Source organism: Cynocephalus volans, chromosome 2 (assembly GCF_027409185.1).
Source record: "Cynocephalus volans isolate mCynVol1 chromosome 2, mCynVol1.pri, whole genome shotgun sequence".
NCBI lineage: Eukaryota > Metazoa > Chordata > Mammalia > Dermoptera > Cynocephalidae > Cynocephalus > Cynocephalus volans.
Window position 1 is genome coordinate 205,633,631 of NC_084461.1, and position 13,284 is coordinate 205,646,914.

The following is a 13,284-nucleotide window of genomic DNA, read 5'->3' on the forward strand; positions in this document are numbered from 1 at the left end:
ATAACTACCCTAAATGTGAATGGATTAAATTCCCCATTCAAAAGAAACAGACTGACTGATTGGATTAAAAAGCTAGACCCAAGTATATGCTGTCTTCAAAGACCCACCTCACCTGTAGAGACACACATAGACTAAAAGTGAAGGGATGGAAAAAGATATACCATGCAAATGGAAACCCAAAACGAGCAGGAGTAGCTATCCTTATATTGGACAAAATAGACTTTAAACCAAAAAACATAAAAAGAGACAAGGCCACTACATAATGATAAAGGGATCTATCTAGCTAGAAAACATAGCAATCATAAACATGTATGCACCCAATACTGGAGCACCCAGATATATAAAGCAAACACCCTAAGACCTAAAGAAAGAAATAGGACCTAATACATTAATAGTGGGTGATCTGAACACCCCTCTCTCAGTATGGGACAGATCTTCCAGGCAACAAGTTAACAAAGAGACACAGGATTTAATCCACACTCTAGAACAACTGTACTTGGCAGATATATACAGCACATTTCACCCAACAGCTAAAGAATACACTTTCTTCTCATTAGCTCATGGTACATTTTCCAGGATGGGCCACATATTATGTCACAAAACTAGCCTCAGCAAACTTAAAAAAAGTGAAATCATTCCAACTATCTTTTCAGACCACAATGGGCTAAAATTGGAAATAAACAATAAGCAAAACTCTGGAAGCTATACAAATACATGGAAACTAAATAATAGGCTCCTGAATGACCTATGGGTCCAAGAAGAAATTAAGCAGGCAATCAAAAATTTCTAGAAACTAATGAAAATAAAGATGCATCATACCAAAACCCATGGTATACTGCAAAATCAGTACTAAGAGGCAAATTTATTGCAATAAATGCTTATATCAAAAGAATGGAAAGACTTCAAATAAATGACCTAATACTACACCTCAAAGAACTTGAAAAACAACAACAATCCAAACCTAAAGGTAGTCGATGGAAAGAAATAATTAAGATCAGAGCAGAACTAAATGAAATAGAGACCCACAAAACAATGGCAAAGATTAACAAAACAAAGAGTTGGATTTTTGAGAAGATAAATAAAATAGACAACCCATTAGCTAGGTTAACCAAAAAAAAAAAAAAGAAAAAAAAAAAAAAAGAAAAAAGAAAAAAAGAAAAAAAAAAGAGAGAAGACCCAAATAACAAAAACATGAAATGAAAAGGGAGACATTGCTATTGATACCACTGAAATACAAAGAATCAATAGAGACTATTATAAACAACTGTATAGACAACAAATATGAAAATCTGGAAGATATGGATAAGTTCCCAGACACATACAAACTACCAAGACTGAACCAAGAAGAGATAGAAAACCTGAACAGACCGATATCAAGCAAGGAGATTGAAGCAGTAATTAGCAATCTTCCAACAAAGAAAAGTCTGGGTCTGGATGGTTTTACAGCTGAATTCTTTCAAATGTTTAAAAAGGAGTTAACACCAATTCTCCTCAAACTATTCCAAACAATTGAAACAGCCACTACTCTCCCAAACTCATTCTATGAGGCCAACATAACTCTGATACCAAAACCAGATAAAGAAACAACAAAAAAAGAAAATTATAGGCCAATATCCTTGATAAACCTTGATGCTAAAATCCTTAACAAAATATTAGCAATCAGGATACAGCAACATATTAAAAAAATTATACACTATGATCAAGTGGGATTCATCCCAGGGATGCAAGGATGTTTCAATATACAAAAGTCAATAAATGTGATACATCACATCAATAAACTCAAGGACAAAGACCACATGATTATCTCAATAGATGCTGAAAAAGCATTTGACAAAATTCAGCATCGCTTCATGATAAACACTCTCAACAAATTAGTTATAGAAGGAAAATATCTCAATGCAACAAAAACCATTTATGACAAGCCCACTGCCAGTACCTTTCTGAATGGGGAAAAACTGAAGGCCTCTCCCTTAAGAACAGGAATAAGACAAGGATGCCCACTCTCACTACTTCTATTTAACATAGTACTTAAGGTACTAGCCAGAGCATTCAGGCAAGAGAAAGAAATAAAGGGAATCCAGAATGGAAAAGACGAAGTCAAACTTTCTCTATTTGCAGATGACATGATACTATATATAGAGTAACCTAAAGACTATCAAAAAACTCCTAGAGCTGCTTAATAACTTCAATAACATTGCAGGATACAAAATAAATGCCTCCAAATCAGTAGCATTTATATACGCAAATAATGAATTAATAGAAAGAGAAATAAAGAAAGTAAGCCCATTACAATTGTCACACACAAAATAAGATACCTAGGGATCAATTTAACCAAGGAGGTGAAAGACCTCTATGACGAGAACTACAAACCACTTCTGAAAGAAATTAAAGAAGACACAAAATGATGGAAAGATATTCCATGCTCTTGGATAGGAAGAAATAACATTGTGAAAATGTCTATCCTACCCAAAGCGATCTATAGATTCAATGCAATCCCCATCAAAAAACCAATGGCATTCTTCACAGAAATGGAAAAAACAATCTTACCTTTTATATGGAACAACATAAGACACTGAATAGCCAAAGCAATCCTGAGCAGAAAAAAAAAAAAAAAAAAAAAGTTGGAGGCATAACACTACCTGACTTCAAATTATACTACAAAGCTATTGTACCCAAATATGGTACCGGTATAAGAATATACATTCAGACCAGTGGAGTAGAATTGAGAACCCAGAAATCACCCCTCAGGCTTATAGCCATCTGATATTGGACAAAGGCAACAAAAACCTACATTGGGGAAAAGATTGCATATTCAACAAGTGGTGCTGGCAAAACTGGATATCCATATGCAGAAGAATGAAACTAGATATGCATCTCTCACCATACACTAAAATCAACTCAAAATGGATTAAAAACTTAATAAGACCTGAAACTGTAAAAATACTAAGGGAAAGTATAGGTGAAACACTTCGGCAATTATGTCTGGGCACAGACTTTATGAAAATGAGCCCAAAAGCACAAGCAGCAAAAGAAAAAAATAAACAAATGGGACTATATCAAACTAAAAAGCTTCTGCACAGCAAAGGAAACAATCAACAGAGTGAAATGACAACCTACAGATTGGGAGGAAATTTTTGCTAACTATGCATCTGACAAAGGTTTAATATCCGGAATATACATAGAACTCAAGCAAGTATACAGTTAAAAAACAAATAACCCAATTAAAAAATGGGCAAAGGAGCTGAATAGACATTTTTCAAAGGAAGACATACAAATTGCCAACAGATACATGAAAAAATGCTCAACATCAGTAGTCATCAGGGAAATGGAAATTAAAACTACATTGAGATAACACCTCATTCCAGTTAGACTGGCTATAATCAAAAAGATGGTGAATAACAAATGCTGGTGAGGGTGTGGAGAGAAGGGAACACTGCTACACTGTTGGTGGGAATGTAAATTAGTACAACCACTATGGGACACAGTGTGGAGGTTTCTCAAACAACTACAGATAGATCTTCCACATGATCCAGCAATCCCACTTCTGGGTATATACCCAGAGGAATGGAAATCATCGTGTCAAAGGGATACCTGCACTCCCATGTTCATTGCAGCTCTGTTCACAATAACCAAGATATGAAACCAACCTAAATGCCCATCAGCGTATGATTAGATAAGGAAACTGTGGTATATATATACCATGGAATACTACTCTGCCATAAAAAATAATGAAATACTCCCATTTGCAACAACATGGATGAGTCTGGAGAACATATGTTGAGTGAAAGAAGCAAAGCAGAGAGGAATAAATGCTGCATGTGCTCACTCTTATGTGGGAGCTAAGAGAGAAAGGAAGGAAGGAAAGAAAGATCACAGTAGTGCATTGGTCGTACAGAGGGAGGGAACATTCCTAGGGCTATAAAGTGGCATCGGGGGGAAAGGGGGAGGGGGAGTGAGGTGGGGGGATAATTGGGTAGGGGACATGGTGTACAAAAGTAATTTTGGGTAGTGGATATGGCCCCAGTATGAATCTGGCCCTCACATTATGGACACAAAGGCTGACAATTAGCTTTGTATCTCATGAATATTCATAACAAATAAATTAAAAAAATATTTTGATGTACTGTTTTGATCTACTGTTTTTAATAAAAATTCTCTGCCTTGTAAATGGTTTCTTTTATTGTGATGGGTAAATAGATTGTTCCTCACTTGTCTTTTTAACTTTCTTGTACCTGGAAGAACTGTAAATTTCTCCCCCTTGCTTGTTTTTGCCTTCACCATATGGTTTCTAAACAGCTCCCATCCTTTCCTTTTAGTTCCCGTCTTTCCCAAAGCATTACCTTTCCTACAACTCCTTTACTTGATTGTCCCTAGCCCACACTGTGGTCAGGGATCTGGCCTCCCTGCATTCTTCTTCTGGACCTCTACACTCAAATCTCTATACTTTCTATTCCTTGCCATAGTTTTAGATCAATATTAGGCCTGTTGCTAGCTTTTCTCTTCTATCTACCTCAAAGATTTTTTGACTAGCCTTGCTTTCTGCTTAGACTATGGCTCATGATGGAAGCGTGGGAAATAGCCTGCTAGGATTTGGTAGTGTGTGTGTTTATTTATTTATTTATTTATAGGTGATTCACATATAATTCTATTTGACATAATTTGAAGTTTGGACATTTTCTGTCTTCTGGTTTTACTGAGAGTTTGGGTTTTGTGTAATTTCATTTTTTTTTTTTTTAAATTGAGTGTGGGTTTTTAAAGAGATTTAGTAGGTATATCAAATTTCTTTGGTAGATATTACCTCAACTTCCCAGAGATTTTTCTTTCTCTGTTTTGAAAGAAAAGCAAGATATAATCCCATTTGTTTATTTTTCTTCTGTTGTTTATTTTTCTTTTGTTGCCTATGCTTTTGGGGTTTATTCATAAAGTCATTGCCCAGCCCTAAATCCTGGAGTGTTTCCCCTATGGTTTCTTCCAGGAGTTTTAAAGTTTCAGGCCTTATATTTAAGCCTCTAATCCATTTTGAATTGATTTGAGAGGTATGGATCAAGTTTCATTCTTCTATAAATGGATATCCAGTTTTTCCAGCACCATTTATTGAAGAGGCAGTCTTTTCCCCAATGTATGTTCTTGGTGCCCTTGTCGAAAATCAGTTGGCTGTAAATTCGTGGATTGATTTCTGGGTTCTCTATTCTGCTCCATTGCTCCATGTGCTTGTTCATTTTTATTTTTTATTTTACTTCTCAAAAAACATTGTAGTTGATTTTCATGCCCCTTTACCATTCCTCTCCCCCACCTCTTCTTGGCTCAGTTTTGGTAGTTTGTATGTATCCAGAAATCTTTTTGTTTCCTCCAGATTTTCAAATTTGTTGGTATATAGTTGTTTATAGTAGTCTCTAACGATTCCTTGTATTTCTGAGGTGTCAGTTGTAATATCACCTTTTTCATTTCTAATTTTTTGTTATTTGGGTCTTCTCTCTTCTTTTCTTAGTTAATCTTGCTAATGGTTTGTTGATTTTATTTGTCTTTTCAAAAAAACAACTTTTGTTTCATTGATCTTTTGTATTGTTTTTCATGTTTCTATTTCATTAAGTTCTGCTCTGATCTTAATTGCTTCTGTCTACTAACTTTAGGTATGGATTGTTCTTGTTTTTCTAGTTCTTTAAGGTGAAATGTTAGGTTGTTTATTTGCCATCTTTCCATTCTTCTGAAGTAAGCATTTATGCAATAAACTTCCCCCTTAGTACTGCTTTTGCAGTATCCCACAGGTTTTGGTATGATGTGTCATTATTATCATTAGTTTCAAGAAATTTTTTGAGTTCCTGTTTAATTTCTTCTTGGACCCTCATATTACTAAGTAGAATGTTGTTTAATTTCCATGTGTTTGTATAGTTTTCAGAGTTTCATTTACTATTGATTTCTAATTTTAATCTGTTGTGATCAGAAAAAGTACATGTAATAGTTCCAAGTTTTTTTGAATTTCTTGAGACTTGCTCTGTGACCTAACATGTGGTCTATCCTGGAGAATGTTCCATGTGCTGATGAGAAGAATATTCTGAGGTTGTTGGATGGCATGTTCTGTATATATCTGTCAATCCAATTGGTCTAAAGCATTGTCTAGATCTTGTGTTTCTCTATTCATTTTTTGCCTAGATGATCTGTCCAATGATGAAAGTGGGGTGTTCAGGTCCCCCACTGTTATGATGTTAGTGTCTATCTCTTTCTTTAGATCTAATAAGATCTAAAGATCTTTGCTTTGTAAATCTGGCTGCTCCAACATTAGGTGCATATATATTTATGATTGTTATATCTTCTTGATGGATAGATCCTTTTATCATTATATATTGGCCATCTTTATCTCTTTTTATGGTGTTTTCTTTAAAGTCTATTTTATCTGATATAAGAATAGCTACTCCAGCTCATTTTTCATTTCTATTTGCATGATATATCTTTTCCCATCCTTTCACTCTTAGTCTACGTGTGTCTTTACAGGTCAAGTGAATCTCTTGAAGACAGCATATTGTTGGGTCCATATTTTTAATTCAGTCAGCCAGTCTGTGTCTTTTGAATGGGGAATTTAACCCTTTACATTTAGAGTTATTATTGAAAGTTGTTGATTTACTCCTAGCATTTTATTGGTTTTTGTTCAGATGTCATGAGTATCTTTTGTTCCTTTCTTTCTAATTTTCTGTTTGTCTTCTGTATTTGTTGGTTTCTTGGGGTGATGGATAAACTTTATTTTTGTCTTTTGTTAGCATTTTTTGTTTTGCTGGTAGGTATTCTTCTTTCTTGCATATTCATGGCAGTGATGGCTGTTTTTGTGGTATCAAACCCAGTACTTCCTTGAGAATTTCTTGTAGGGCTGGTCGTGTGGTAGTGAACTCCTGCAGTTTTTCTTTGTCTGAGAAATGTACTATTTGTCCTTCATTTCAGAAGGATAGCATTGCTGGGTAAAGTATTCTTGGCTGGCAATTTTTGTCCTTTAGTGTTTTGAATATATCATCCCATTCTTTTCTGGCTTTTAGGGTTTCTGATGAAAAGTCTGATGTTATTTTGATTGGGGTTCCCTTATAGGTGACTTGCTGCTTCTCTCTTGTAGCTTTTAAGATTCTCTCTTTGTTTTTGAGTTTTGTCAGTTTGATTATCACATATCTTGGAGAGGACTTTTTTGGGTTGAAAGTGTTTGGTGATCTTTGGGATTCCTGAATCTGGAGATCTGTGACTTTCCCTATACCTGGGAAGTATTCTGCTATTATTTCATCGAATATGTTATCAATGCCATTTCCTTTTTCCTCCCCTTCTGGAATGCGCATGATTCAAGTATTTGAGTGCTTAAGGTTGTCAGTTGTCTCTCTTAGATTCTCTTCATTTTTAAAAATTCTTTTTTCTTTTTTCTGGTCTGCCTATGTTAATTCAAATAGCCTGTCTTCAGGGTCAGAAATTCTCTCTTCTGCTTGTTGAAGCCTGCTGGTTAAACTCTTTGTTGTGTTTTTTATTTCATTGAATGAATCCTTCAGCTCCACAAGCTCAACTACATTCTTTTTCAAGGCATTGATTTCTTTGTACGTTTCTTCTTTTAGGTCCTGTATATTTTTTCTCATTTCCTTGTGTTGTCTAACTGAGTTTTCTTGTATCTCATTTCGTTTCTTTAGAATAGTTACTCTAAATTCCTTGTTTGTCATTTCATAGACTTCCTGTTGTATAGGATCTAGTGCTTGAGAGTTATTATTTTCTTTTGGTGGTGATGTACTTTCTTGATTTTTCTTATTTCTGGTATCTTTCCTTTGATGTTTTGTCATTGTGACCAGGGGTATCACAGTCCACTTGTTTCACCCTGATGCCTGGCTTGGATCCTGAAGGGATTACCTCTTCTGGGCAGCAGGAACTAGCCCGAGCCGGAAGGTCCACCCCACCTGTCTTCTCCAGCTTAGCTGGCTGGCTCAGGGTGTGTGAGCCCCAAGGCTGTTAAGTCTCTCCTGGCTGCGGGACTGGCCAGGCTGGAAGTCCCACCCTGCCTACCTTCTCTGGCTTGGCTGACTCAGGGTATGGGAGCCCCAAGGTTGTTAGAGACCTAATAGAACCATCCTTGGCAAGAAGTCCCATCCCACCTGCCTTTTCTGCCCAGCAGGCTTGGGGTGTGTGGGCCCAGAAGCTCTAAAGTCTTTCTACACAATGGGAGCAATCTGAACTGGGGTCCCATGGCAGGTGGCTCCTGTCTGATCCAGTGCAGATATCAGGTCCTCAGTTGCTGCTCCTCAGTTGCTGCAAATTGGTCACTCTGTGGGAGAGAGCAACACCAGGAACCAACTACTTTGCCATCCTGACTGGAACTCCCACGTATGTGTTTTTATGCCAGTACCATGTTGTTTTTGTTGCTATAGATTTGTAATATAGTTTGAAGTCAGGAAGTGCAATGCCTCCAGCTTACTTTTTTTGCTCTGGGTTGCTTTGGCTATTCAGGGTCTTTTGTTGTTCCATATGAATGTTAGGATTGCTTTTTCTATTTCTGTGAAGAACGTCATTAGTATTTTGATGGGGATTACATTGAATCTATAGATGGCTTTTAGTAGTATGGACATTTTTACTACATTGATTCTTCCAATCCAGGAACAGGGAATGTCTTTACACATTTTAGTGTCTTTAATTTCTTTCAGTAGTGATTTGTAGTTCTCATTGTAGGGATATTTTACCTCTTTGGTTAGATTTATTCCTAAGTGTTTTGTTTTTTTGGTGACTATTGTAAATGGGCTTTCTTGATCTCTTTTTCTTCTAGTTTGGCTTTGGAGTATGAAAACGCCACTGATTTTTGTATATTGATTTTGTATCCTGCAACCTTACTGAATTCATTTATTAGCTCTAAGTGTCTTTTGGTAGAGTCTCTTGGGTTTTCTGTATATAGAATCATGTCATCTGAGAACAGAGATAATTTGATTTCATCTTTACTTATTTGGATGCCCTTTATTTCTTTCTCTTGTCCAATTGTTCTGGCAAATGCTTCCAATACAATGAGAGAGCGGGCATCTTTGTCCTGTTCCTGACCTTAAGGGGAAAGCTTTCAGCTTTTCCTCATTCAGGATGATATTGGCAATGGGTTTATTTTGGAAAAATAGAGAATACTCTCTTAAGGAATGAATAAGGTTTAAATTTTAATTAATTAATATCTGTCAATTTTTAAGGTGTAGAAATATGTCAGACAAAGATATCTGCTATGACAACTATTATTATTTTCCTGCCATTTTAATCAATACAAAGTGCATGCAACTTAAATGAGAGGAATAAAGATTAACAAGTAGAAGCTGTTTTTTCCTAACTAAGAAACAACATATGCCACAGGACTCAAGAGAATTCAATTAAAAAAATTAATGAGAAAATTGAGTAAAGTTGCCAGACAGATACATAAAAAAATATTTATTTTCAATGAAAATTTCAATAATAGTAATATTGTTAATATGATGTCATATTTATTGATTTAAGTATGTTATACCATCCTTGCATTCTTGGAATAAATCCCAATTGATCATAATGAATGATCTGACTAATGTGGTGTTGGACGCAGTTTACTAGTATCTTGTTGAGAATATTTCCATCTATTTTCATCAGGGATATTGGCTTGTAATTTCTATTCTTGTTGCCTCTGTGGCTGATTTTGGAATCAGAGTAATAAAATGAGTTGGGACGTATTCCCCCCTTTTTAATTTTTTGAAATAATATGGAGAGAACTGGTATTAGTTCTTTAAGTGTTTGGTAGAATTCGGCAGTGAAGCCATCAGGTCCTGGAAATTTTCTTTAATGGAAAACGGAATTACTAATTCAATTTTCTTTCTTGTTATTGGTCTGTTCATAATATCTATATTTTTTATTATTTAATCTTGGTAGGTTATATTTGTCCAAAAATTTATCCATTTCTTCTATGTTATTAGATTTGTTGGCATATGGCTGTTCATATCAGTCTCTTATGATCCTTGGTATTTCTGTTGCGTCAGCTGTAATGTCTCCTTTTTCTTTTCTAATTTTATTTATTTGAGGCTTCTCTCTTTTCTTTCCTTGGTCAGACCAGATAAAGTTTTGTCAATATTATCTTTACAAAAAAAAGAACTCATTGTATTGCTGATCTTTTAAATTATTTTTTTAAAGTTTTTATTTCATTTATTTCTGCTCTGAGCTTAATTATTTCTTTTTCTGCCAATTTTGGCCTTAGTTTTTTGTTGGTTTTCTTGTTCCTTTAGGCGCCTCATTAGGTTATTTATTAGCAATGTTTGTTCCTTTTTGGTATTAGACATTTATTGCCATAAACTTCCCTCTTAGAACTTCTTTTGCCACATCCCACAAATTTTCATATGATGTGTTTCCATTCTAGTTTGTCTCAAGGAATTTTTAAGTTTCCCTTTTAATTTCTTCATTAACCTATTGGTCGTTTAGGAGTATGTTTTTTAATTTCCATGTACTTGTAAAGTTTCTGAAGTTTCTCTTTTTGTGTTGATTTCTAATTTTATACCATTGTAATCAGAAAAGACACTTGAGATGATCTCTTTTAAAATTTGTGCTAGCTTGTTTGGTGGCCTAGATATGATCTATCCCAGAGAATGTTCCATGTGTAGTTGAGAAGAATGTGTACTCTGCAGCTGTTGCATAGAATGCTCTGTAAATGCCTGTAAGATCCATTTGGTCTATAGTGCAGTTAAATTGGATGTTTCTTTGCTCATTTTTTATCAAGATGATGTGTTTATTGTGGAAAGTGGGGTGTTAAAGTTCTCTACTATTATTGAATTGCAATCTAACTCTCCCCTTAGGCCTAATAATGTTTGCTTTATATATCTGGGTGTTCTGGTGTTAGGTTTACATATATTAACAATTGTTATATCCTCTTATTGAATCGATCTTTTTAATCATTGTATAATGATCGTCTGTGTAACTGTTTATAGTTTTTTATTTAAACTGTATTTTATCTGATTTAAGTATGGCTACTCCCTGTCACTTTTGGTTTTGTTTTGCATGGAATATCTTTTTCAGCCCTTCACTTTCAGTCTATGTTTTTCTTTAGTAGTTAGGTGAGTCTCTTGTGGGCAGAATATCACTGGGTCTTTTTTTTTGTCATTATTCATTTTGCCACTATATATCTTTCAATTGGAGTGTTTAATTAATTACATTCAAGGTTGTTACAGATACATAGAAATTATTTCTGTCATTTTTTTGTGTTCTGGTTGTTTTGTAGATCCTTAGTTCCTTTTCTCTTCTCTCTCTCTCTTTCTCTCTTTTTTACCTCTGTAAATTGGTGGTTTTCTGTGATGCTAAGCTTTGTATTCTTTCTCTTTTTCATTTGTGTGTCTGCTGTAATTTCTTTTTTGGTGGTTAACTAGGAGCTACCATAAAGAGTCCTGTAGTCATAATAAAGCATTTTAAGCTGATAGCATTTAACTTTGGTCACATGAAAATACTTTAGGCTCCTTACCACCACCATCAATTATATTTTTGTTGCCTTAATTTACATTTGTATCTACTGTATGCTCCTTAGGCACTATTGTAGCTGTTGTTGTTTTGACCATTTTGACTTAAAACCTTCATATTAGGGGATTGAGAGGCTTACACAGCAACATTACTTCATTGGGGTTTTCTGAGTTTGAATTATGAATTGACCTCTATAGGTGAGTTTTGTACTTTTTCATATTTTCATGATGGTAATAGTTGTAGTGCTCCCTAAAGCATTTCTTGCAAGGCTGTTCTAGTAGTGATGAACTACCTCAGCTTTTGATTGTCTGGAAAGGTCTTTGTAATTCTCTCATTTCTGAAGGATAGCTTTGCTGGATAAAGTATTCTTGGCTGATGCTTTTTTCCTTTCAGCACTTTGAATATATCATCCCATTCTCTCCTGTCCTACGAAGTTTCTGTTTAGAAACGTGCTGATAGTGTAATGGGAATTCCCTGAAAGTACCTCAGGATAAACTTAACCAAGAAAGCAAAAGACTTGTATACTGAAAATAACAAAACACTGATGAAAGACAGTAAAGAAAATACAAATAAATGGAAAGATATCCCATGTTCATGGATTAGAAGACTTGATATTTTTAAGATGTCAGTTCTATGCAAATCAATCTACAGATTTAAGTGACGCTAGGAAAATTTGACAGCTATGTGGAAAAGATGAAGGCTGGACTTTTATCTTACAACGTATACCAAAACTACCTCAAAATGAATCAAAGACCTAAATGTAAGACCTAAAACTATAAAACTTCTAGGATAAAACATAGAGGGAAATCTTTATAACATTGGATTTGGCAATGATTTCTTAGACATGACATCAAAAGAACAAGCAACAAAAGGAGAAATAGAAAAATGGCACTACATCAAACTTAAAAACTTCTGTGCATCACAAGATACAACTAACAGAATAAAAAGGCAATCTAAAGAATGTGAAAAAATGTAAATCAGTATCTGATAATGGGTTAATATCCAGAGTTTATAAAGAACTCCTATAACCCAACAACAGCAACATAAACATCACTGTACAGGTAGCTTCCTGCAGGGAATTCAAGGAGGGAATCAGGTTGTCAACTGGGATGATGACTTCTCCCTCCTCCTTGGGAATGAGGCCTGGCTTGTCTTCACTGATCTATGTGTCTCTCCCTTGCAGGGTCTTGGGCTGAGGTTGTGTTCACTCAGCCCCAATCTGTGTCAGGGTCTCTGGGGCAGACAGTCATCATCTCCTGCACCCGCAGCAGTGGCAGCATTGATGATGGATATGTGCAGTGGTACCAGCAGCGCCTGGGCAGTGCCCCCACCACCATGATTTATAAGGACAATCAAAGACCCTCCGGGGTTCCTGATCGGTTCTCTGGCTCCATCGACAGCTCCTCCAATGTCGCCTCCCTGACCATCTCTGGGCTGCAGCCTGAAGAAGAGGCCGACTACTACTGTCAGTCTTATGATGGCAACAACAATCACACAGTGCACCAGAGCCATGGGGAAGTGAGATGAAAACTCCTCAGAGCTTCCCCAGCAGGAAGAGTTGCTTTTTCCTGTCTCCTGCTTGAATGCTTAAGTTGGAATTGTTTGTACAAGAATCCCTATATTTTATTTCCCAAAATAAGAATTTCTCCTTCAATGTCATGGTGGATGATCTTCTAATCTCTTTGCAATCACTTCATGAAGAAGATTTAATTCAAAACAGGGTTTTCAAACCTTGGCAATAATGCTAATGTGGACTGGATCATCCCTTGTTATGGGGGCTCTTCTGTGGATTGTAGGATGTCTGGAAACATCTTTGTTCCCCAGATGCCAGTAGCAACCTAT

At 35.7% G+C, this 13,284-nt stretch overlaps 1 gene segment (V, D, J or C); it reads left to right on the forward strand.

The window, feature by feature from the left end:
* Positions 1-5,737: 5,737 nt before the first annotated feature.
* On the forward strand, positions 5,738-12,969 carry LOC134370758 (immunoglobulin lambda variable 6-57-like; the record flags this gene model as incomplete). The annotated part of the segment is given in 2 exon segments: positions 5,738-5,765; positions 12,626-12,969. Coding segments are annotated over 2 exon segments (372 nt in total), but the record flags the coding sequence as incomplete, so codon positions are not given.
* Between the last annotated feature and the right edge of the window lie 315 nt (positions 12,970-13,284).